Source organism: Passer montanus, unplaced genomic scaffold (genome assembly GCF_014805655.1).
Source record: "Passer montanus isolate IOZ18808 unplaced genomic scaffold, ASM1480565v1 scaffold47, whole genome shotgun sequence".
NCBI classification, from domain to species: domain Eukaryota; kingdom Metazoa; phylum Chordata; class Aves; order Passeriformes; family Passeridae; genus Passer; species Passer montanus.
This window is the reverse complement of record NW_024369596.1, coordinates 1,663,677-1,687,874: the sequence shown is the minus strand read 5'-3', so window position 1 is coordinate 1,687,874 and position 24,198 is coordinate 1,663,677. Positions and strand designations below refer to the sequence as shown.

General features: G+C 47.8%; 3 protein-coding genes across 4 annotated transcripts in view; 2 read left to right on the top strand and 1 right to left on the bottom strand.

Annotated features, from left to right (window-relative positions):
* Nucleotides 1-4,956: 4,956 nt before the first annotated feature.
* Nucleotides 4,957-13,011, top strand: LAYN (layilin). Of its 2 annotated transcripts, XM_039722067.1 has the most exons (8): nt 4,957-5,181; nt 5,749-5,772; nt 7,275-7,572; nt 9,878-10,035; nt 10,754-10,792; nt 11,156-11,239; nt 11,648-11,750; nt 12,383-13,011. In XM_039722067.1, the coding sequence occupies exons 1-8, from the start codon at nt 5,115-5,117 to the stop codon at nt 12,696-12,698; spliced, it is 1,089 nt and encodes a 362-aa protein (XP_039578001.1). In that variant the 5' UTR covers nt 4,957-5,114; the 3' UTR covers nt 12,699-13,011. The 2 variants fall into 2 exon arrangements, with proteins under 2 accessions (XP_039578001.1, XP_039578002.1); XM_039722068.1 differs by lacking the exon at nt 5,749-5,772 and having other exon boundaries at nt 4,958-5,181.
* Nucleotides 13,012-14,940: 1,929 nt separating this feature from the next.
* LOC120508324 (putative per-hexamer repeat protein 5) lies at nt 14,941-18,189 on the bottom strand. The gene is made up of 3 exons (XM_039721761.1): nt 17,323-18,189; nt 16,849-17,289; nt 14,941-15,030 (listed from the first exon to the last, which is right to left on the bottom strand). The coding sequence occupies exons 1-2, from the start codon at nt 18,187-18,189 to the stop codon at nt 16,879-16,881; spliced, it is 1,278 nt and encodes a 425-aa protein (XP_039577695.1). The 3' UTR covers nt 14,941-15,030; nt 16,849-16,878.
* The window catches only part of SIK2 (salt inducible kinase 2), a 33,671-nt gene continuing 27,648 nt past the window's right edge, over nt 18,176-24,198 (top strand). Inside the window, exons 1-2 of the mRNA XM_039721906.1 lie at nt 18,176-18,337; nt 23,648-23,764. Of these exons, the coding sequence (XP_039577840.1) occupies nt 18,188-18,337; nt 23,648-23,764 (267 nt within the window). The 5' untranslated portion in view covers nt 18,176-18,187. The remainder of the gene's footprint in view (nt 18,338-23,647; nt 23,765-24,198) is intronic.

Genomic DNA, 24,198 nt, shown 5'->3' with positions numbered 1-24,198 from the left:
CAGGAGAAAAGATGGGAGCAACCCCAGGAGAGAAGATGGGAGCAAACCAGGAGAAAGGATGGGAACATCCCTGAAGAAAAGTTGGGAACATCCCAGAGGAAAAGATGGGAATATCCACAGGAAAGGATGAGAACATCCTAAGAGAAATGATGGGAACATCCCCAGGGAAAAGATGAGAGCAACCCCAGGGAAAAGATTGGAGCAACCTCACAGAAAAGATGGGAGCATCCACTGGAAAAGATACTGGAACATCCCTGGAGAGAAGATGGGAACATCCCAGGAGAAAGGATGGGAACATCCCAGAGGAAAAGATGGGAACATCCCTGAAGAAAAGATGGGAGCAACCCAGGAGAAAAGCTGGGAACATCCCAGAGGAAAAGCTGGGAGCATCCCCAGAGGAATTCTGCCAGGGAAAGGCTCCAGGGAAAAGGAACAGGGAAGAATCCACCCATTTTTCCCTCCCCATGAAATCATTTTCATCCAGACTCTGTCCTTTTGGGGATTATTCCAAGGTAAGCTGCTCCAAGGTAAGTCCTGAATTCTTTAAGGTGTTATGGAGGTGTTGGATGATATTTTTTTCTTGATTGAGAGACGATTCCATATAAATCAGTATAATTCTTGGAAGTGTTTCCTTTCTTTCCAGGCTTGGTTCCGTGGCTCCAGGAGGAGTCCTTGGTTTGCAGGCAGTGTAGTTAGCTGATTGTCCCCATCCTCCCACAATCACTAACTTCACTGCCATCAAAACAAGGCACAGCATTCCCTGCTCCAGGAAACTCCCAGCTCCCTTTTTCCGACTGCAAAATCATGAATAATGGGATTTAGCTGCGCCTTTGTTTCCAGAGTTTTACCTGCCACAGCAGTGTTGGTAATTTGAAGTGAAATCTTGGATTTCTTGAAGTTGGTGCTAAAATCCTCAGGAATTTTCCTGGACCAAGAATCCTGTCAGGTTTTAAATGATTAATTTACTGTATACTTAATTTTTAACACACACAGACCGGACTATGAATTTTTTAGGTTGCATCCTTCAGCTTCTCTGCCAGATATTAATAATTTTCTCCTTTTTTAAATATTTTATTAAGCAAGGTAAGTGAAGGGAGTTTTGAGCAATGATTATACTCAAATGCAGTGTGGTGCTGCATAATAATTTGTATTTTAGTGTTTGATTGCTTTGCATTTGCACTCTTTAAATGGCCTTTGTGTTGTGTTCACTGCAGTTTTTATAAGTAAAAACCCCTAAAATGTGGAGTGGAAATTAAACTCGCTGTAGGTATAATTACCTCTTCGCTTAACTAAGAATTTTAATTGGAGAAAATAATGATGAATGGCAGAAGCTGCTGCAGGAGGGGCTTTGGGAAGGAAAAGCAGGGGTGAGAGGCTCTGCCATCAGCCTGGTTGCCAGGCAGTGTAGTTAGCTGATTGCCCAAAGCAACAATCACTAGCCACACAGCCAGGAAAACAGGTCTGCAGCGCTGGGAGCAGGAATTTGGGAGCAGGAATCAGAGCCCCAGCAATGCTGAGGACACCAGAGAGCAGCACCAATGTTCAGGCAGGGAAATAAAACAAGAGCTGTGCTCCTTCCCAGTGATCCTCCTCATTTACTGCTCATTTCCACTAAAAAACATGAGGACAAAATGGATTTTGGAGGTTTTTTCTCCTCCAAATTTGCAGGTTTTGACTCCCATTCTGACTGGGCTTATCTCAGCCTCACCAAGGCCTCTGTTCTCACATTTCCCTCCATTTATTCTTGTTGAATAAATGGAATTAAGGCCTGTGGTGGCAGCTGTCCCCTTCCTTGGAGAAGCTGGGCTGGAGTGGAAATGGTCTGGAAGAAGATGGAAACTTCTGCTGGAGCCTCAGTTACTGTTCTGGTTAATTAGTGTGTGTCGCCATCAAGAGAACACAAATAAAGCAAACTCAGACTTTCAGCCTCTGCAATAATCCCTTTTTTATCCCTAATTTTAGTAGAGCATTCCCCATTTTTAGTGCAGAGCTGGGTTTGGGAACTGGAAGTGGACTGGAGTGGAAATGGCCTGAAAAAAAGATGGGAACTCCTGCTGGAGTCCCAATTATTGTTCTGGTTAATTAGTGCGCCCCACCATCAGCAGAACTCCCACAAATAAAGCAAATTATTGAACACAGAAATTGCATTTTCAGCCTGACTCTGCAATTATGATTTTTTTTAATCCCTAATTTTAGTACAGCGCTCCCCATTTTTAGAGCAAAACTGGGTTTAGGAACTAGAAGTGGACTGGAGTAGAAATGGCCTGAAAGAAGATGGAAACTTCTGCTGAGCCCCAATTACTGTTCTGGTTAATTAGTGCGCCCCACCATCAGCAGAACACAAATAAAGCAATCTCAGGCAAACCATTGAGCACAGGAATTGCATTTTCAGCCTGACTCTGCAATTATGATTTTTTTATCCCTAATTTCAGCAGAGCACTGCCCGTTTTCAGCGCAGAGCTGGCTTTGGGAGCGGGGCCAGGCAGAGCAATCTGCAGGAGGTGCTGAGCTCTGCAAGCCTTTCCTGCGAGTCAGCAGTCCCCCCTTCCCCATCAATAATCCCACAAGGAATCCCATCCATCACCATCCATTAGTCTGCTCTGGGTGCTGCCTGCAGCCAGCAACAGCTCACTGAGGCTCCTGCTCTTTTTAATTTTTAAATTTGTTTTAAATTCCTTGGAAGGTTGGGCTTGATGGGTTTGGAGGGGTTTTCCAAGCAGGGATGACAGCCAGGATTTGCAGCTTTGGGCAGCCATAAAGATTCATTTTAAGCAGTAAATGGCTTTGCACAAATATAGGACACCCTAAAAGCATCCCATAAGTCTAAGAAAATTCAAATTAATGCAGTGGATAGAATAAGAATAATGTTCAGGTTATTGTCAGCCATGGATATTGCTTAGTGTTCAAATCCAGATTTCAGATTTGATTCAGACGTGGACAAATCCAAAGAGCAAACCATGGAAATTGTATAAATCTGGGAAGAGAATGTGGGGTCATCCAAAAAATTCCTTAAGCAAAGAGGATCCTGCAGGCTGGGGAACTCTGAAATTCCAGGTCAGGCACAGGAGGTAAATGAAGTTTAGATGAGCTAAAAAAAGTTATTGAGGACAATTTTCTATCCCAAAGACAGAAGAAGTAAGGCAGTGAGTCTAAATTAATCAGGTTAACATGAAAGGAATCTTTACAGCCTGGCCATTATTGGTTTTTTTATTTTTTATTTTATTTTTTCCATTGCTGTCTCCAAGTTTTTACCCACTGAAACACAAAAACTCGGTTTATAACCAAATTACCAAACTGGCCGCTCCACTCCCTAAAAAGCTCTCAGAAACTGGATTTGAGCAATAAAGCAAGAATCCCATCTGGGGATTTTTATTATTATCAGCAGTGAAATACAGATTTACTGATTTAAAATGGTTTGGCTTGGCCTGGCCGGATGTTTATCAGGAGAATCAAATCCAGGAGTAAGAGGCCTGGATTCTATTAAGGCTTTTCTTTCCTCCTGCTGTAATTCCCAGGATACAAAGCAGAGACAAATGAGTTGAGGGTTAAGAACGAAATATCTGAATTAACACAATTTCATTCCTCGGTTGTACAGAGTAGCACTGAGATATTAAAGCTGATAAGTGCAGAGATTGGAGAAATAACCGGGAAAATAAGATTTCAAAAGGTACTTTCAGGAATGACGTCTTCATTTTGGACATAAAAGCCTCCTTTTTTCCTTCCTCCTTATTTTCACTTGGTTCCTATTAAGCACTTCCTCTTCTCAAAGTTTATTAAAATGCTGAACTAAGTCTGTTTGCTTGGCCCAAATTCTGGTTTTTGTTTCCCTTGGTCTAAATACTCAGATTCTGTTTAAGGGAAAAAGATGTCCTGGATATTATTTATTATTATTATTATTATTATTATTATTATTATTGGATGATGGATGGATGGATGGATGGATGGATGGATGGATGGATGGATGGATGGATGGATGATGGATGGATGGAGAGCCCGGGATGCAGGAATCTGGTGCGGAGCAGCTTTTCCCAGGACGGGCTCAGCCTTTATCCCTGCGGGAATCACAATTCCCCTGCTGTGCTTCCCCTCCCGGGGCTTCCCTCGGGCACCGTGCGCTAAAAACGCCGAGATTTTGGAGCCAGTCCCGGGATTTTGCACTTAAAGTGATCCTTGCGGTGATCCCTTCTGAGTCAGAGCAGCCAGAATATTTAGAATAGTCAGACTCTAGAATATAGAGTCTCAGAATAGTCAGATTCTAGAATGTAGAATATAGATTCTCAGAATATATTCTAGAACATAGAATATAGATTCTCACAATAGTTAGATTATAGAATATAGAATATAGATTCCAGAATAATCCGGCTCTGGAATATAGATTCTCAGAATAGTTAGATTCTAGAATATAGAATATAAAATATATATGCCAGAATAGTCAGATTCTAGCATATGGAGTCTCAGAAGAGTCAGATTCTAGAATACAGATTCTCAGCATAGTCAGGTTCCAGAATGTAGAATATAGATTGTCAGAGTAGTTAGATTCTAGAATATAGAATATAAAATCTCAGAATATATTCTAGAATTTAGAATGCAGATTCTCAGAAGAGTCAGATTCTAGAATATAGAATATAAATTCTCAGAATAGTCAGATTCTAGAATATAGACTCTCAGAATGTGTTTAGAAAGCCGCGATTGGGGTGGATAAAATAGTTCAGTGTTTGGCTGGAGCGGCAGGAAACCATAAAGCTCATCCCGTTCCTCCACAGCTGCGAAAGCGAAGAAAAAACCTTTAAAAATAAAAAAAAAAAAAAGAAAAACCAATCCGAAATGCCCAGCGCGGGGCTGGACCCGCCCGTGGGTGGCTCCTGGTGGGCGGGGGGTGGCAGGGGGATATAAACCGGGATCGGGGGGATGCGGGCAGGGGGATGCGGGGCTGGGAGCCGGGAGCGGCGGCCGGGGGAGAGCGCTGAGCGCCGGGACAGCGCCGGCTCCGCGGGGCCGCGCCTGAGGAGGAGGAGGAGGAAAGAGGCGGAAAGAGGCAGGGGAGGAAGGAAAGGAGGGAGGAAAGAAGGAGGAGCTGTCGCCGTGGCTGGCGCTGTCCCGTCCCCGGCGGAGCGATGCTGGCGGCAGCAGCGCTGTGCGCGGCCGCGCTGGGCTGCGCGGCGGGGGCGCGGCTGCTCAGCGGTAAGAGGGGCTGGGCATCGCTGCCAGGGTGTGTGGGGATCCTCTTTATCCCGAAAATACCCCTCCGGCCCCGCCGCTGTGGCTGGGAGGGTCGGGATGCGCGGGCGGCTGTCGCGACATGGGCAGGGATGCTCTCGCTTGGCGGTGCGGGGGGAGGCTGGCTTTGGTCGTTCTGGAGGTTTTCTCCAACTTTTCCAGCTGATTTCCCCCGCCGCCCTGCCCTGGGGGGCTGGCTGGAGCCAGCGGGCAGATCCCGATGAGGATAAGGGCGAGCACAAGGAATCCTTTCAGCCTGGCTCGGAGCTGCGCGTTCCGGCTCCTGAACCGGGCAGGGAAGCCCGGCCAGGAATCCGCTCCAGCTGATTTCCGTAGCTGAAAGTAATGGCAAGCTGGCTGATAAGGCGCAGACTTTCTTCTTCCTCTTTTTTTTTTTTTTTAATAAATGAGGAAAAATGTGTTTGTGTATCAGGGAAGAGCCTGAGTGCAGTTTTTGTGACACTTTCTAGAGAGCTGCAGGTTTTTAATGACACTCTGCTGTCTGTGTTTTCCTCTTGCCTCTCCCAGCAGCAGTGGACATTTCCCTCAGAAGAGGTAAGGGCCTTTGCCTTCTTCTCCGAGTGTCAAATTCTCAGGCTATGCTGGAAATGTATTTTTAATTGTGCTGTCATAGTAAAAATCCTGCTCCTATTGTAATCCCTGTGCAAAATGTTAGCAGACTCCATTTCTGGCTGTGTAACTGCTGAAAAATTCCAGTGTGAAAGGTGTTGAAACTCCCACTCCTACAGATCAACACAAAAGGATAAAGCAAGGCCAGCAATGATCCCATGGCAGGGTTTGTAACGACCTGTCCTTGTGTTATCCCATTTGTTCCACAAGTGTTGCTGAATGTTTTCCTCCTCTAAAAACATGTAGGTTAGCAGATTGTGCCTGCAAAGAAATATTTACTGAGCAAAACAAAACAGTTTGTTTCCACAGTCTAAATATTGGGACTGCTCTGCTGGAAAAACCACCCGAGTGCATCATTTTGGATGATGTGTCTTTTCACTTTGATCTTCCCTCGGAACCAAAATAAGCTCTGCTGCTTCTGCATGAGGCAGCCTGCAAACAGACATTGTTTACTCCCTGGGCAGGCAGGAACATTGCAGAGCTGGAAATTGGGCTGTGGGGGCTCGTCCTGTGATCCCCAGTGCAGACACTGGGAATGAAGAGTTTCAGTTGGATGTGAATAAGAAATTCTGCCCTGTGAGGGGGGCGAGGCCCTGCTTGGCCAGAGCTGGGCATGTCCCATCCCTGGGAGTGCCCAAGGCCAGGCTGGACTGGGCTTGGAGCAGCCTGGGATGGTGGGAGGTGTCCTCATGAGATGGTTTTAAGGTCCTTTCCTACCCCAAATATTCTGGGATTCTATGGCACTGCAATACCCATTAAACCATTGCATATAGATACATTATATAGATATTGCATATCTATATCATATCTATATTGCATATAGATAGAATATATTATATCTATATTGCATATCTATATTATATCTATATTGCATATAGATCGAATATATTATATCTATATTGCATATCTATATCATATCTATATTGCATATAGATAGAATATATTATATATATTGCATATCTATATTATATCTCTATTGCATATAGATATATTGTATTTTATTTCATATACATATTGCATAAAAGATAAATTCTCGCTATCTCTCCTTGCATAAGGAAATCTGTAATTTAGACCATTTAACTCCTTAAAAAGAATAATAATTTAAAAAAGCCTCTTGGAACCCTTGCACGGGAACTTTGCTTTTTGAGAGGTTGCATGTATCAGTTTGCTCTGGCACAGTGTTTCTTTGGGAGCTGGGAACTCCCAGGATCCGCAAACCCCAGAAAAATCCTGAGGGAGCTGAGAACAGCAGGACATGAAAGGACCAACCTAAACTTTGAGACTCAGTAATAAAAACTTGGAGACGGCTTTCACCTGTGTTGTGTTTTCCATACAAAGAGCACAAAACTCATCCAAACTGATGCTTTACCCTAAATTTTGGTCCCGTTTAGCGCCGTTCCTGTAACGTTTTCTCTCCCTCCCTGCAGGGCAGACGGTTTGCAGGCGCGGCACGCAGAAACCCTGCTACAAAATCGTTTATTTCCACGATGCCTCCCGCAGGAGCAGCTACGAGGAAGCCCACCTGGCCTGCAGGGCTGACGGGGGACACTTGGTCAGCATCGAGAGCCCAGCAGAGCAGAGGCTGATCGAATCCTTGATCAGGAGCCTGCTGGCCTCGGATGGAGACTTCTGGATAGGGCTCAGGAGGAGGAAGGACGAGGGGGACAACAGCACAGAGTGTCACAGCTTCTACTCCTGGTCAGATGGGAGCTCGTCCAGATTTCGGTGGGTACCTGGGAGTGGGGCTGTGGGGCTGGCAGGGCCCTCAGGAATTCGGGATTTTGTCCAAAGAATCCAGGCAGTGATGCCCCAGCTGTCACTTGTGCTCCTTCTGTGTTGTATTTTCTGAGATCCTCGTCGTTGGAAGGAGTGATGGATCTGACTCCATGTTCTTAAAGGTTAATTTATTATTTTATGATCTATATTGTATCTTAAAATGTTTTTAGTAGCATTCTTTACTATACTAAAGAATACAGAAAGGATACAAGCAGAAGGCTAAAAGATAATAATGAAAAGCTCATGACTCTCTTCTCAGAGTCCAACACAACTTAGCCCCATTAATTGGTCATTAAGTCAAAAAATTCACAGCAGAAGCTCAATAAAACAATCACCTGTTGGTAAACAATGTCCAAACACATCCCAAAGCAGCAAAACACAGGAGAAGAAAATCAGATAATTATTGGTTTCATTTTTCTCTGAGACTTCTCAGCTTCCCAGGAGAAGAATCCTGAGCTAATGGATTTTTCAGGAAATATGACAAGGACATTCTGTACCCATCCCATCACCCTCCTGTGGTGCTCCGTGGGAGTGGCTGCTTTAGGCTGAATTGATCATTTTTGGGGGCTAAAAGGAGGGGAAACAACAAATGGTGTGGCCTTAAAAATCTCTGACTAGGCAGCTACAAATGACCTGAAGATTCCTGCACTGCAGATCCCATAAAGTTTATACCTGATGTCCTGAAAAATGAAAAATATTATTCCCTCACTGAAGATTCCTGCACTGCAGATCCCCTGAAGTTTATGCCTGGTGTCCTGAATAATGAAAAATGGGATTCCTTTACTGAGAGAATACTTTTTTTTTCCTGTGAGACAGCAAAAAATTAGAGCTGCAGGATTTATTGCAGCCATGGAAAACTGAAGTCTTCACAGCAATTTTTAGATTTCTGCCTCTTTGTCTTAAGGAACCACAGGCTTGGTTATAATTAAATTATAAAAGCAGCAACATCAATTTGCATCCTTACATCAGACACGCAAAAACCACCTTGGAATTGTGGCCTTTTTGCTGTGGGAGCCCATCAGGCATTTCAGTCACTCAGAAATGAACAAATAAAAGCAGGTTTTATTATTATTTGATATTTTAAAGTCTCTCCTGTGGTTCAGACATTGGGGGTGGGTAATGGGAAGCTGGAAGCAGAATCTGCTGCTAAGAAACAGGCACAGCTTTCCTGCCTTCCATTGGTGAGACACTCTCCTTTCTGCTGAATTATAAAGCCAAGGAAAACACCAGGGGAGGAAGGAAGTGAGGGAGGAATAAAGCATCAGAATGGTTGGAAAAACACCACTTAAAATGGGTGTTCTCCCATGCTGAGTACATTGGGGTATCTGGAATTATTTATGTCTTATGGATCAGCTCACAGCAAATTTTTTGGCAGGCAGAACATTGCTCCAGAATCGGTGGGGATTGAAAATTGGCAAAATCAGGGCACTTTTAGAGGTGTTCTCTGAGTTGCATGAAATATCTCCTCACCAACAGTGATTTTACAGCGCTGCCTCCTTCCTGTGCACTGCTTGGAAAAGCAGCACAGGTGGCTGGTGGTAAGGTTTATTCTTAGAAAACAAAACAAAACAAATATATCTGCAAGACTGTGGTGGTGCATTTCTGACAGAGAAAGCCAGGTTCTGCTTCAGATTTTTCTTTTTTTTTCATTAAATAGATGCCAAAATGTTGCTGGTGCTGAGACAGAGAGACCAAAAATGATGATTTTGCACAGATTTAAAATGGTGTGGAGAAACTCCTCTGCAAGGCTCAGTGAACTCAGGAGAACTTGGGCTTTCTCTACACGATTGCAGCTCATTCTGAGCTGCTTTGATGTCCAAGAAAGGACCTTGTCTACAAGAAAATAGTGAATTCTAAACCCATGTTCTTAAGGTGTACCTGGGGACCAGAACTGAATCCTCGTTTCTGGCTTATTCCGTGGTGTTCATTGCCACTACATTTAAGAAATAAATTTGTTTAAAAATAATAATTAAAATCTGTTAATTGTTCTAGCTGAGACCTTTTGGTAATGCTGACTGGGGCAGGAAGGAGGGAAGGGAAACAGTGAGGAGCTCAGCCCTTCGCTCACTGATATTTGTCCATCACCTTGCTCGCGGAGTTTGAAAAATCTGAATTAAAACAACAAATAACTGCATTTCATCCCTCCCATTTCCCCACTGGAAGCACAGGGTGTGCCATAACCCCTCGAACTCTGCTGGTTTTCCCCTCCAAGCTGCTGGAAGGCGGCCCTGAGGTGGTTCTTGTGTTTCCCCAGGAACTGGTACGCGGACGAGCCGTCGTGCGGCGGCGAGGTGTGCGTGGTGCTCTACCACCAGCCCTCTGCCCCGCCCGGCCTGGGGGGGCCCTACATGTTCCAGTGGAACGACGACAGATGCACCATGAAGAACAACTTCATCTGCAAATATTCCCTGGGTGAGGAGGCTCTGCGGGATTCCAGCCCCAGCAGGAGGAACGAGGAGGGCGGTGATGAGGGCTGGAGAGCTGGCCTGCAGGCAAAGCTGAGTTGATAGAAGAAATTGATGATTAAATAATAATTAATGATTAAATAACAACTGATTATTAAATCACAATTGATTATATTCAAGTGTATTTTCAAGTGTATCCATAGCAAGGAAGAAGACAAGGCCATCAGCAGGGGAACAGATTAGAAAATATACAGAGAATATTTGTGAGCTAGACTAAGTGCACAAGTAAATGTGTATGCATTCCTTATGACATTTCTGTCTTTTACCAATTTTATTGACCCTAATTGCTTTGCACCAATGAATATAATAACTACATTAAGATAACTACACCACGAGAACTTATCTTAATGATCATGCTTTATAAAGAGTATATAAGCTAGAGAACACGCAGATTAAAAAGTTTTTCTCCTTAGATACTGACCACGTGTGTGTGTATCACAGGCAGCCTAACAGGGACAGGAAACCCTCCCTCAGTTTTTAATTTGTGCAGCAAATGAGGAAAGAATCCCAGCATCTGTAGCTGCTTGTGGTTTGCATAAATTCCCTGAGGGTTTTTGTGAGGGGTTTGAGGTCTCAGACTGGGGGAGAGAACAGAAGAACAGTGCTCAGGTAGGAAATTGTGCATTTCACTCATGAGCAAATTCTGCATTTCTCTTTCCTTCCAGAAAAGCCAACAAGAGCTCCAACAGACAATTCCCGAAGAGGTGAGTTGGACAGATTTGTTTGGGATTTTTCTTTTTTTTTTTAAATTACTGCTGACTTGCAGTGGAAATACTCTGCCATTCATCGTCAAGGACACCCAAAAAACACCCTGAGCAAGAAGCTGCCCTGCAGTCTGCACCTCCCCTGTGCTGCTCCATGCTCCATCCTGCAGGGAAAATCCTGCAGGGAAAATCCTGCTGCTGGTGATGCAGAGTTGGGTGATACTGCAGGGATTGAAGTGCAAGAGTCCCAATGCACCTCACACACCTTTGCAGCTCCCAGCCTCTTCAATCTCCTCTCAGCCTCAATTTTTTATTATTTAAAAAAAAATAATCTGCAGAATTAATGAAGCTACTTCTTTCCAGCTGTGGTAACAGAGCCTTGGAAGCCAAAATTCCCAGAGGAACGCTGGAGGAAAGGTGCCAATGGAACAGCTGGGGGAGCCAAAGGTGAGTTGTGCTCTCAGAACCTCACTGCAAGTGTTTGCCTCAAAATGTGCCAGACTGAATACAGAAAACAGCCTCTGGAAAAAAAAAAGAAACTTCCTTCAAGTATTTCCCAGGACGGAATAAGGAGGTTGCTCTGGTTGTAAAAAATGTTCAAAATCCAAAGCAAAGTATTTTGGGTGTGGAAAAGCCACTTTTATTATTTATTTATTGTGAATTATATTATTCTATTTATTGTGACTGTTACATAATTAATATTATGTTATTATATTTATTGTGAATGTAATAATGAATATTATTATTGTGAATTCTATTATTATATTTATTGTGAAAGTTTTGTTTGTACATCTGTGATTAACCATGAAAAACTTGCAATTTCTTCTCATGACCCTGCTTCATTTTTACCCCCAGGACCTGTTCAGGGCCTTGCCTTCATCCTTATTTCCAGCATTCCTGTGCTGCTTCTCCTGCTGGCCATCACAGGCATCTCCTGCTTTTGGCTGTTCATGAGGAGGTGAGTGGCACTTTTGTGTTCTGAATTAGCAGTGACACCTTGTCCTGATTACAGCTAATTTCCCCATCCTGCAAAAAGCTCTGCACAGGAGTGTTTGCAGCCAAAGAAATGCTGAAAAAGTGGCCTTGATGCTCCAGGCTGAGTCAATTGGGAAGGAAAATTCTAAGTAAATCACTTCATATTCTTTTCTTGCACTCACAGACCTAGCAGGCAGGAAAATTGTCACCAAGATTATGATTTTGATGTGTGAACCCTTCTACTTTTTTAATTAAAGCTTTGCATTATCAGAAGTTCCCCTTCAAAAGCGAAAAAATGCAGCAAGGGAAACGAAAGGATAACAATCTGGAGCAAAGAATGTTTAGCTCCTTGCTTTCCCTGTGTGCCCAGCAGCTCGGGGGGAATGCTGGCTGGGATTTTGGGAGTTGTGCTGCCCCAGCCTCTGAGCTCAGCAGGAGCTTTCCAGGATTTTCCAGGAGATTTCCAGGAGAGCAGCCTGGAATGGCTGGAATAAGAAACGCCCCGAGCCCAGCTTGGCTCGAAGCTCATCACCAAACCACTGCCACAGCTCTGCTGTCGTTCTGTCTTTTCCTCCGTGCTGTTTCACGGCTTTTCCCTTTCTCCCTGCCCTCCAGGAGGCAGGAGCTGGTGGATGTGACCCCGAAGGGTGACGAGCCCTGGCTGCCCCAGCCCAGCCCCGAGCTGGACATCTACAGGGTGATCCACAAACAATCCGAAGCTGACCTGGCCGGGGCCAGGCCTGGCACCAAGAATTCCTCCTTCCGTGCCCAGAGCCCCTGCAGGGACCCCGGGGACACCTCCAGTGCCTTGGTGACACTGGCCAGCACGGAGAGTGGCTTTGTCACCAACGACATCTACGAGCTCTGCGGGGACCGCGTGGGCAGGAGCGAGGAGTCCGGCTGGGTGGACAACGAGATTTATGGATACTGAGGAAACGGACCCAAAAAAGCCACTGGAGTTTGGATTTTGGGTGTCAGCAGGAGCTGACTTGCCCTCTCTATGCACTTGTTTCATAATGGTGTGTGTGGTTGTTTTCCTGGTGTTGCATTGTGCCCTTGTTCTTCTATTTTCTGCAAGAATAGGGGTTTTTAAAGATCCAAACTGAAAAGGTTTTGCTTTGCACCAAGCCCCCTTTGCCCAAGGAATGGCTTGTTAATACCCTCCATTCCTTTTTGTACCAAAGATATGCCTTGAAAATGAAGGACAATCCAAAATCCTTATTTATTTATAGACCTGCTGCTCCTCAAAGGTGCTGAAAGTTCCTGTGATGTGTGATGGAGCCCTGCTTTCCTGGAGATGCTGAACCTGGCAGGCGGGGAAGGAATCCCTTGGTTTGCTTTGCTTGTGTGTGAGACTTCCACCGTGCCTATTAAATTTCTTTATCTCAACCCATGAGTTTGGCCATTTTTACTCCTCCAGTTCTCTCCCTCACTCTGCTGGAAGGGACAGAGACCCAGAAGTGGAGGGGGAATGACACAAATATTGCCCACCTTTTGTTCTGCAGGTGATTTTCTGGCTCCAGGAGAGCAGCACTGCTGCAGAACAAAACTATAAAGCACCTAAAATGTGTTTTGGTTGCCTAAAAGTCTGCTGTTCTCCATTGCACGTCAATAAATAAAGAGGAAAATGAAAAATTAAAAAAAAAATCATAAGCTGGGAGGAAACAAAGGTTTGGCAAAAAGGTGTTTTAAATGTGGCTGAAACAACAACAGAACTGAGTGCAGGCACAGCCATGAATCTCTTCTGCCAAAATAGGCAGGGAAAAGTTTTTAGATCTCCCTGAGCTGTTGCTGACTGCTGCAAACACTGAAATATTTCAGTTGTCACAGCTGCTTCTCACTTCCTAGAGGCCCCAGGTGGCTGCAGTGACACGGCGGCTGTTCCCCCACCAGGACATGGGGCAAACAAAGCCCTGAAAGGAGAAATCCCTTTAAAAAATAAATAATATTCTAATTGTTTTGGAAACAGCATCGAGTGGGCAACAATTTCTCCTGAAGAGCAAAATCCTGGTACAGGAGAGTGGTCAGGGCTGGGCACCCACAATATCTGGAGTTTCTAGTGCAGTAATTAAGGAAAATCATGCGAAAATCTGTCCATTTTTAATGCTGTATTCCTGGCCTCCTTATTTTTTCTTTTTGGCAGCTATTAAGCATCTTTTAGGCACTGAAAAAAGAGGAAAATGATGGGGAGAACTTGTCAGATGCTGGAGTTCAGCTGTGTAAAGCCAGATTTTGGCAGCCAAAGGTGTGATCCGACCTCTTGAGCCACCCATTGAGGTCTGGCAGCGATCTGGGCATGCTGGGAATTATTAAAGCGAGGAAATTTTATAAATCCCGCAGTTTTCACTGCTCCTTTGGGGCATCCCAGCTGCGGGAGGATGTGCGGGAGCGGCGACCACACGAGGGCATGTGCGCTCCACGTTCGTGTCCTGGAAAACCTGCTCAGCTTTGGGAGGGCTTTGAATCCCTTTCCTTGGAGCAGAGCAGAAACCATCAGCGGCCGTGAAAGCTGCCCTGCAGAGGATTTTCTTTCTTTCTTTTCTTTCTTTCTTTCTTTCCTTCCCTTCCTTTCTTTCTTTTCCTTCCTTCTTTCTTTTCCTTCCTTCTTTCTTTCCTTCCTTCCTTTCCTTCTTTCCTTCCTTCTTTCCTTCCTGTGGGTGCAGTTCCTCTTGCTGCGTTTTTAAGCCCTGTTCCTGTGACCCGAACTTTCCAGCTCTGTGATGGGGGTTTCTGCAGAAGTTTTCTCTTCCAAGCACCAAAATCTGGCTCAATCATCTATTCAGGATGAGGCTCAAAAGTGAGCAGGAAGCAAATAAATGCTCGGAGGCTAAAAACTTCATTTAGGATGACGTGACTGAGAAGGAGTATTAGGTAACATTCTGTAGGGGAAAAAAAAGTAACTTTTGACACGCCGAGTTTGGATGGGAAGAAAAGGTGAAAGAGGAGTGAAATTTGGCAAGTGGCAGCTCGGGATGACACCATTTGCTATTCAAAGAGGATTCTGGAAGGCTCGCTCACGTCCCCATCAATCACTGAAAGGGTGGATGGCTGACTAACCCGAGCCATCAGTTACTCACTGCCAGAACTTCTGCAGGGGATAAATAGAGCAGCAACAGCTCCCTGATTCTCCATGGCAGCCCGAGGCAGCAGCGTCATCCCCAAATGTCACTCCTTGCAGGAATCTCATCAGCAGTGAAGGACAAGCTTTCATTTCTGCGCAGGGATCTTGAACACTCATCGGAACAAAAGTAACTTTTCACAAGGATGAGGCAGCTTTACGTGTAAAACCTGTCTAGAAAGGGAAAGAACACAACTTTGTTCCTTGCATTCCTCCACTCTTTTTCTTTTTTTCCTTTTTTTTAGTGTCCAGGCTCTGTTTTGAGCTGGTTTTGTCCACTCTGGTGTTCATGAAGCTCTGTGGCTGATTCCACAGGCGCGTGCTGTGCCATCAGCTTTGGGATGTTTAGTCAGGGGAACTAAAAGATCCCAGGGGTGATTCCTGCTTCCCAAATGTCGGGAAGGCAGCAGTCCTCCAGTCTGGGATGGAGCAGGGGAGAGGGAGGGACAGGCATGAACTGGCAGAGCAAAAGTCGTGGAATTTTAAAATATAAGTGCACACCTAAAGCAGAATCGGTAGAAATTCAGAAATTCAGCAGAAAGGGCCTTAAATTTCTTCAAACATTCTCAGCTCTGGTCCTCAGAGCATTTCAGGTCAAAGGGAACAACAGAGCTTCCAAATCTGCCCCTCCAAATGTGCAGGAAATAAAAGAGAAGAACAATTCACTGAGAAAGGATCTGCGAAAATCACCCTGTGCACCTGGGCTGGACAGACACCTGGGCTGGACAGACAGACAGCTGGCCTGCGAAAATCACCCTGTGCACCTGCCTGGCCAGGACAGACACCTGGGGCTGGACAGACACCTGGGGCTGGACAGACGGACACCTGGGCTGGACAGACAGACAGCTGGGGCTGAACAGACAGACAGCTGGGGCTGGACAGACAGACACTTGGGGCTGGACAGACACCTGGACTGGACAGAAACCTGGGGCTGGACAGACAGACACCTGGGGCTGCCTCATTCCTCTTCACCCAAAAACGAGCTGGGCGTGTTCAGCTCACAGAGGCTGACAGGATGTCACCGATGTCACCAAGGTGCACAAACCTCTCCAGAGGGGTCAGAGGACGGGGCCGGGCTCCGCTCAGTGTGACAGGATGAGCAGCAACGGCCAGAAATTAAAAAAAAAACAAACAAGTTTTTTAAACTTGTCAGAACTTCCCATGGAGGGTGAGCACTGCCCAGGGGCTGGAGACACCCGAACCCCCCGGCCACTCCCCTGTGCCACCTGCCCCGGTGACATTCCCCCTGCCAGGGCGCTGCACCGGGTGATGCCAGCGCCGAGGGCTCGCTCCGGTGGCTCCCGAGCCGTGGGGACACAGCGCGGGTCCCGCGGCTGCCACCGCCGGGGCTGGTGGCACTGGCGGTGTCACAGCGCGCGTGTCCCCTGGGGCTGGTGGCACTATCCCAGCGCCGGTGCTGCGGTGTCCCCGTGCCAGTGGCACCGGCACTGTCCCAGCGCGGTGCCGCGGGTGTCCCCCGGGGGCTGGTGGCACTGGCCCAGCGCGGTGCCCCGGGGTTGGTGGCACTGGCACTGTCCCAGTGCGGGTGTCTCGGGCTTGGTGGCACTGGCAATGGCACTGTCCCAGTGTGGCAGACACCTGGGGCTGGACAGACAGACAGCTGGGTTTGGACAGACAGACACCTGGGGCTTGGACAGACACCTGGGGCTGGACAGACACCTGGAGCTGGACAGACAGACACCTGGGCTGGACAGACAGACAGCTGGGGCTGAACAGACAGACAGCTGGGGCTGGACAGACAGACACTTGGGGCTGGACAGACACCTGGACTGGACAGAAACCTGGGGCTGGACAGACAGACACCTGGGGCTGCCTCATTCCTCTTCACCCAAAAACGAGCTGGGCGTGTTCAGCTCACAGAGGCTGACAGGATGTCACTGATGTCACCAAGGTGCACAAACTTCTCCAGAGGGGTCAGAGGACGGGGCCGGGCTCCGCTCAGTGTGACAGGATGAGCAGCAACGGCCAGAAATTAAAAAAAAAAACAAACAAACAAGTTTTTTGAACTTGTCAGAACTTCCCATGGAGGGTGAGCACTGCCCAGGGGCTGGAGACACCCAAACCCCCCGGCCACTCCCCTGTGCCACCTGCCCCGGTGACATTCCCCCTGCCAGGGCGCTGCACTGGGTGATGCCAGCGCCGAGGGCTCGCTCCGGTGGCTCCCGAGCCGTGGGGACACAGCGCGGGTCCCGCGGCTGCCACCGCCGGGGCTGGTGGCACTGGCGGTGTCACAGCGCGCGTGTCCCCTGGGGCTGGTGGCATTATCCCAGCGCCGGTGCTGCGGTGTCCCCGTGCCAGTGGCACCGGCACTGTCCCAGCGCGGTGCCGCGGGTGTCCCCCGGGGGCTGGTGGCACTGGCCCAGCGCGGTGTCCCCCAGGGCTGGTGGCACTGGCCCAGCGCGGTGCCCCGGGGTTGGTGGCACTGGCACTGTCCCAGTGCGGGTGTCTCGGGCTTGGTGGCACTGGCAATGGCACTGTCCCAGTGTGGTGTCCTCCAGGGTTGGTGGCTCTGTCCCCGCGCCGTGTCCCCGTGCCGGTGGCCCCGCCCCTGTCCCCGCGCGGTGTCCCGGGCTGGTGGCACTGGCCCAGCGCGGTGTCCCCCAGGGCTGGTGGCACTGGCACTGTCCCAGTGCGGGTGTCTCGGGCTTGGTGGCACTGGCAATGGCACTGTCCCAGTGTGGTGTCCTCCAGGGTTGGTGGCTCTGTCCCCGCGCCGTGTCCCCGTGCCGGTGGCCCCGCCCCTGTCCCCGCGCGGTGTCCCGGGGTTGGTGGCACTGTCCCTGTCCCCGCGCGGTGTCCCCGGGTTGGTGGCACTATCCCTGTCCCCGCGCGGTGTCCCGTGCCGGTGGCACTGTCCCTGTCCCCGCTCGGTGTCCCGGGTTGGTGCCCCTGTCCCCGCTCGGTGTCCCCGGGGTTGGTGGCACTGGCACTGTCTCAGTGCGGTGTCCCCGTGCCGGTCTCCCTGTCCCCGCTCGGTGTCCCCCAGGGCTGGTGGCACTGTCCCCGCGCCGTGTCCCCGTGCCGGTGGCCCTGTCCCTGTCCCGCGCGGTGTCCCGGCGGCGCGGGGCGGGCCGTGGCAGCGCGGTTGCCATGGCGAGGCCCCGCCCGCGGTGACGCGCGCGGTGACGCCGGTGGCCGGCGGAGGGGCCGCTCGGTGTCCCGGGGTTGGTGACACTGTCCCTGTCCCGCTCGGTGTCCCGGTTGGTGGCACTGTCCCCGCTTGGTGTCCCCCAGGGCTGGTGTCCCTGTCCCCGCTCGGTGTCCCCCAGCCCGAGCCCAGCATGGTGATGGCCGAGCCCCGTCGGCCCCCGGCGCTGCTGCCCCGCGGGCTCGGGCCCGTCCGCGTCGGCTTCTACGACATCGAGGGCACGCTGGGCAAGGGCAACTTCGCGGTGGTGAAGCTGGCGCGGCACCGCATCACCCGCAGCGAGGTGGGCACGGCGCGGGGGGCGCGGGGCCGGGGCCGCCGGGCCGGCTCCGGGCCGCTTTTGTCCCTTCCGGCACCTCCCGCGGGGACACGCACCGTGGAAGGGCGGGGGGGCTGTGCCGCTCGCATCCCCGTGGGAAGGGCAGGACGCCTCCCAGGCCGCGGGGGGATGCCCGGGGGTGCCACCCGCGGGGTGTCACCCGTGGGGTGTCACCGCTCTAGCCGGGATGCCAGCAGGAAGATGCCACCCCCCCCCCCGGATGGTGGCATCGCTGCCGGGGTGGCACCCCCGGGGTGGTGGCATCGCGGGCGGGATGGCACCCCAAGGATGCTGCGGTGCTGCTGGAGCGGCACTCTGCTCCATGGAAGGGTCAGAGCTTACTCTGCGCCTGCCGCCGTGCCCGGGGTGTTTTGGGGTTTCCTGACCCGGGCGATGCTGGGTTATCTGTTCCAGCAGAAGAACTTGTGTCTGTGTGTGTGCTGAATTCTTCAGCGCGGCATCCTGCAAGTTCTCCAAATCCAACCATTTTTAGCCTCTTTGTCTAACCGCCCCCGTGTATTACCCGGTGGTTATTGTTAATACCTGGTGCTTTACCTACAGCAAAAATGATTGTCAGTCTGCCTGGGTAAAAATGCGGTCGTGTTCACTTTAAAAGAAAAAAAAAAAAGAAGAAGAAAAAAAAAAAAAAGAAGGAGGTATTTGATGAGAGTAATGGCTCTGGAGGATCAGCTTCCTCTTCTGCGTTGTTTTAGGTAGTTTTAGTTGCTACACCTAGAGGTGAGCTTTTTGTAAGGCTCTCTCCTGGTCGCTTTCATTGTTGACTGGAGAAGAGGTTCCTGCGCTGCTCCGCACTTGCCAAAAGTCATTAAAACATTCAAACGCTGTCCCAAGTGCAGGAATTCATCACCGGGAGGGGGAAAACCATCCCCTGAGGAACGGGAACATCCCTGAAATCCGGAGCTCAGCTGGGGCAGCAGAGCCCTGGTGCTGGGATTGATGAAAGGGACTGAAAGGAACTTCTCGAGCCTCGTTTCTCGAGTTCATCACAAACTCGGTCCTTCTGAGCCCTGCTTGCTCCTGCTGGAGAGCCGAGCAGTGCCAGGCTCCCTTCCCAAGTTTGGTGCCATGTGCCAGAGCTGCCAGTGCTCCTCTTGAAGCCACTCGCTTGTCGTTGCTCCCCAGCCCTCATTTCTTTGGCAGGCTTCGTGATGGAGATGAAAACTTTCATCTCAGTTTTTATTGTCGTTTTAGAAAGCCCGTTTGTTTGGCGTGGTTGGAAACAGCAAAGGTTACAGAAAACACAGAGCTTAAAAAGCTCCCCAGTTCCTGGATGATTTTTCATCTGTGTCCTAAGGAACTGCTCAATTCTCTTAGTCTTGAATTTATTTTTTTTAACCAGCTTTTCTGCAGCCTTTTCATCTTCTGTGTGATTTTTACAAATTTGCCTGTGCTGGAGGATTTTTTTGGTCAAGGTCTTTGATTTTTTGAGTCAGCCCTGACTTCTGCAGTGAGAGATGCAAGAGTGTTTTTGTGGAACTGAATTGCTGAGTTGGTTGCTGGAAGTATTTACACAATCTCTGAGGAAGGGGAACCCTGTTAAGATCACTTCTGGTGATGTCAGAGGAAATTAATTCCAGCCAAATACTCTTTGGAATAAGCACTTCCAGTTTGGAGCAGCTCACCTGATTGTTGGATCCCTGAGCACACAGAGTGGAAATCCTGCTTGTTAATGACTCCAGCCCCAAGGGTTTTCATATTCCAAGCTTCTTCTGAACTCTTGCTCAAGTTGCAGTGGAAGAATATTCAGTTTTTAGGTGCTGGGAGGGCTGTGCTGGTGCACCCTCAGGTCTGTGCTGCAGGAGGATGCTGCGATGCTGCTGAGATCTGCTCAAAAATCCTGTTTTGAAAGGATTCCCTGTCAAAGTTCCTCCTGAATCTCCTCATCCGAACCCTTTAGATTCAGAACCTGTTTGTTGCTGGGATTTTCTAGCACTGGCACTTTGAAATTGTGTTTTATGTGATTTTGACCTTTAAAATATTTGCTTCTTTTTTTTTTTAACACAACTCTGCCTAGCCAATAACAATCAAATTCAAAAAGATGGGCTCTCATTACCTTGAATGCAGCACTCATGGACTGTGTACAATCCATCCTTTCTATGGAAAGACTGCAGATAAGAAGATAAAAAATTGTTGCCATAAATTGTAAGCAGAGGTGGAAATTTAATGAAAACAAACAGGAAGCAGGAGAACAACACAGGGGGTGTGCAGACAAAATCAGAAATCATAACTTGAATTCATGCAAGTCCTAAACAACCATACAGGAGTGTGAAAGTTGGGGAAAATGGGGGGATTAATCAAGATATTAGGTGATAAAGGTCATCAGAAATTAAATAAAGCTATGTGGGGATAGAGGTGCTGGAATTAATAAAGGTATTAGGTGATAAATATATCAGGAATAAATAAATTAAATAAAGTTATGTGGGAATAGAGGTGCTGGCTGACCCTTTTTCTGCCAGTCCACCCGGGGGGGAATTAATAAAGATATTAGGTGATAAATATATCAGGAATAAATAAATTAATTAAAGATATTAGGAATTAGGATGCTGGCTGACCCTTTTTAGTGCCAGTCCACCCAGAGGGGGCTGGACCTGACCTTTGCTTGGCTTTTTTTGGGTGTTTTGGTGCCATTTGAGTGGAGGCCACGTGGCTTTTTCCTGCCACGCTCCTTTCTTTATCCTGCTGCCCAGAAATCCTGTGATCCCAGGGCAGCTCCTGCTAATGAGGCGTGGAAATGAGCAGAGATTTTCCTGGGGAGGAGGAGGGCAGGGAGCAGCAATAATTGGGAAGTTGGAGAAGATGGGGATTTGCTTCCAGTGAAATGGGGTGGGAGTGGAAGAAGGAAAAGGTTTGGAATGTGGGGAATAGGGAAAAAATTTGGAGTAATGAAGTTGCTGCTTGGAAGAAGCAGGGAATTTGGGAGCCCACCCCTAAAACCCTTAATTAACCCCACCAAGGATTAATCCAGAGTTGGAACTCTGCTCCCCAGGGGAAAATCAAACCTGGCTCTCCCTGTGGCTGCCAGATGTGCTTTCACCTGGCTGCTGTTACAGGGAATTTGTCTTTTTTTTCTGGGAAAAAAGCATGGAAAATGAGCCTGCAGCCCCTGATTTGATCTGTGGCACCAGTTCAGGTGTGCTCAGGTATTTCAGAGTGAGTAACTCCAGCAGAGACAGCAGCTCCCCGTGCCACACAACAAAATATGGAGTTTTTCCAGCCTGCAGGAAGTCGTGCTAGTTAATTTTAATGCATTTGATCTATTTTTAAAATGTCCTGGGTTAACAGATCTGAATTTCTGTAACCTGCAGGGACAAAGCTCTGTTTGAACGTGAATTTGTAGCAGGAGGTTGTGTTGTGGTTTTGGGGTTTTTTTTTGTTTGGGTGTTTGCTTTTTGCTTTTGTTTTTCCTTTCTAGAATTAAATGGATAAAACAAAAACAATGAAAACTGACAGTTGGAGTAGCTGAGGAGCAGAAGCAGCAGAACTTTCATCTTTTCCTGACAAGCATTACATCCTCACTGCTTGGCAGCTGCAATTCCCAGGTGTCAGGGCAGGATTGAGCAAACTCCCATTCCCTGGGCCTGCAGCGGGACAGGGAAGGAAATAAGAAATAAGGGCAGTTCCTTGGGTTTTTAGATGAGAAGAAACCATGAAAGCTGCAAAGATACCTTGGAATGCAACTCCTTAAGCAGCAAAATCTGGTGGCAGGGGGAGATCCGGGATTCCCTCTTGGTTTTCCCTGTCAGGTGAAGGATGTGCTGACATGATCTATTGAAATTTGGGATTTTTTTTGTTGTTTGTTTCGAGCTGTTGCCAGTAATTGCTGGCAAGCTGCATGTTTAGGAACAAAACACACTTTTCAGATAGGAAACTGCTCCGTGGCTTGAAGGAGCTTCTCCACCTCTAAGAATTACATCCCTTTTCCTGTCATCAAGGCTCAGCTGAGCCCAGAAAGGAGCTGCAGAATTCCCTGCTCCTCCTCACATCCTTGGGAAGACTTGGCTGGATTTGAAGTACTTTCAAGTGGTTCTTCTGTAAAATCCCCCCAGTCCTGGCAAGATGAAGATGCAGAATGAGCCGAGGTGTTTAATCTGCATTTCAGTGCTGCTTTATCCATTTTATGGACAAATTTCAGGCACGCTTGAAGCTGCACATTTCCCTGGGAGAGGGGCAAAGAAAAGGGATTTTTAAAGGAGGAAAATCAGAGCGAGCTGAATCAATAAAGAGTTAATTATGAACTCAGGTGGGCCCATAATCAGTGTTAGCAGATAATGAGGTTCACCTCCTGTGGATTTCTGTCTCTCCCCTGTTGGACAGTTTGTGAAATTCTGTTATAATTGGAAGCATTAGTGGGGCTTGCATTGTTTGCTCCTGTTTCAGCATCAATAAAGTGACATTCAGGGTGGATAAACACCATTTAAATTCAGCACTCTTTAGTGTTTTTACCTTTGCATGTGCAGGGGCTGTATTTGTGCTTTCTTCTTGGTTTCAACTTTAAATATCTTCTGTCTGGAGTTATCTTCCCTTTGCATTTATTGGCTGAAAGCAAGGTCAGCAGGGCCAGGATGTGTTTTGTGAGCGAGCTGAGATGTGTTTCCAAGGTTTGACTGCTAAATTCACCTGCAGTTTTTCCTCTGAAGGGACGAGCTGCAGATCCCCTTTTACAACAGCATCTCAATTAATTAAACATGTCACAGCTGCAATTGCATGGATCCCCTAGGTTTGGATTGTTTGTGTGGAGCCAGCAGTTTTTCTCTTAAAATATCATTTTGTGGGACTCAGATTCACCAATTTGACTCCAGAAATGGGCACCATTAAGAAGATTTTGGTCACTGCAAATTGCTGATTTAAGCACCTGGAGCACTGGCCTCCCTCACCTGTTCTGTGCCTTCCATTCCATTGAAAACCTGATTTTTTTCCATTAAAAACCTGCTTTTTCTCATAGAAAACCTGCTTTTTCTTATTGAAAACCTGCTTTTTCTCATAGAAAACCTGTTTTTTCTCTTTGAAAATCTGCTTTTTCTCACTGACAGCCTGCTTTTCCTCAGTGCTGATGTGGGTGAGAGCCCTGCAGCCCCTCAGAGGGACCCCAGACACTTCCAGTGCTGTATTTTTCAGCCTGGGATTTGTGTTTCAGAAGTGCCCAGAAAGCCTCCAGTTACCTGGGGCTGCATTTTTCCCTTTCTAAGGAGGCTGAACTCACGAGGAGCACGCCGGGGGAGTTTTTAAAACCTCATTTTTGCTGTTGGTCTGCAGGTGGCAATAAAAATCATTGACAAATCTCAGCTGGATGCTGTGAATCTGGAGAAGATCTACAGGGAAGTGCAGATCATGAAGATGCTCGACCACCCACACATCATAAAACTCTACCAGGTAGGCTTAGAGGGAATTTTCCCCTTTTTTTCCCTTCTTTTCCCCCTTTTCCCCACTTTTTTCCCTCTCTTAGTTCTGCTAAACAAAAATAAAGATCCCACTTAAGACCAGTTCAGCTTTAAATTAATTTTATGCGAAAGAAACTGGCCTTTAAAATATTTTTAAAATCAATGGTCTTTCATTTAATGGTCTATTTAAAAAATAGAACTGGTCTTTAAAATGTTGATGTGCCAGGTAGAGGTGGAGCTAAAGGAGTTAATTTTGCAACTGCCTTGATAATATCTCCCCTGAATTCTCTTCTGAATGAATGATACCACGAAAAAGTGGCAGAGGAGGGGTTGGGAATATTTAAATGAATTTCAGCACTTGGAGGGAGGGTGATGCTTGGGTGGTGCTCACTCCTTCAGTGACTGGTTAAAAATGCATTTGATAAA

Bases quoted from the DNA above. Each gene is read 5' to 3' on its own strand.
- LAYN (XM_039722067.1), top strand. From the start codon at position 5,115: ATGCTGGCGGCAGCAGCGCTGTGCGCGGCCGCGCTGGGCTGCGCGGCG. The intron at 10,036-10,753 runs GTGAGGAGGCTC...CTTTCCTTCCAG, and splicing joins CATCTGCAAATATTCCCTGG to AAAAGCCAACAAGAGCTCCA. The intron at 11,751-12,382 runs GTGAGTGGCACT...CCTGCCCTCCAG, and splicing joins TTTTGGCTGTTCATGAGGAG to GAGGCAGGAGCTGGTGGATG.
- LOC120508324 (XM_039721761.1), bottom strand. From the start codon at position 18,189: ATGCTGGGCTCGGGCTGGGGGACACCGAGCGGGGACAGGGACACCAGC. The intron at 17,290-17,322 runs CAACCCCGGGGC...GGCCAGTGCCAC, and splicing joins TGGGACAGTGCCAGTGCCAC to CAGCCCTGGGGGACACCGCG.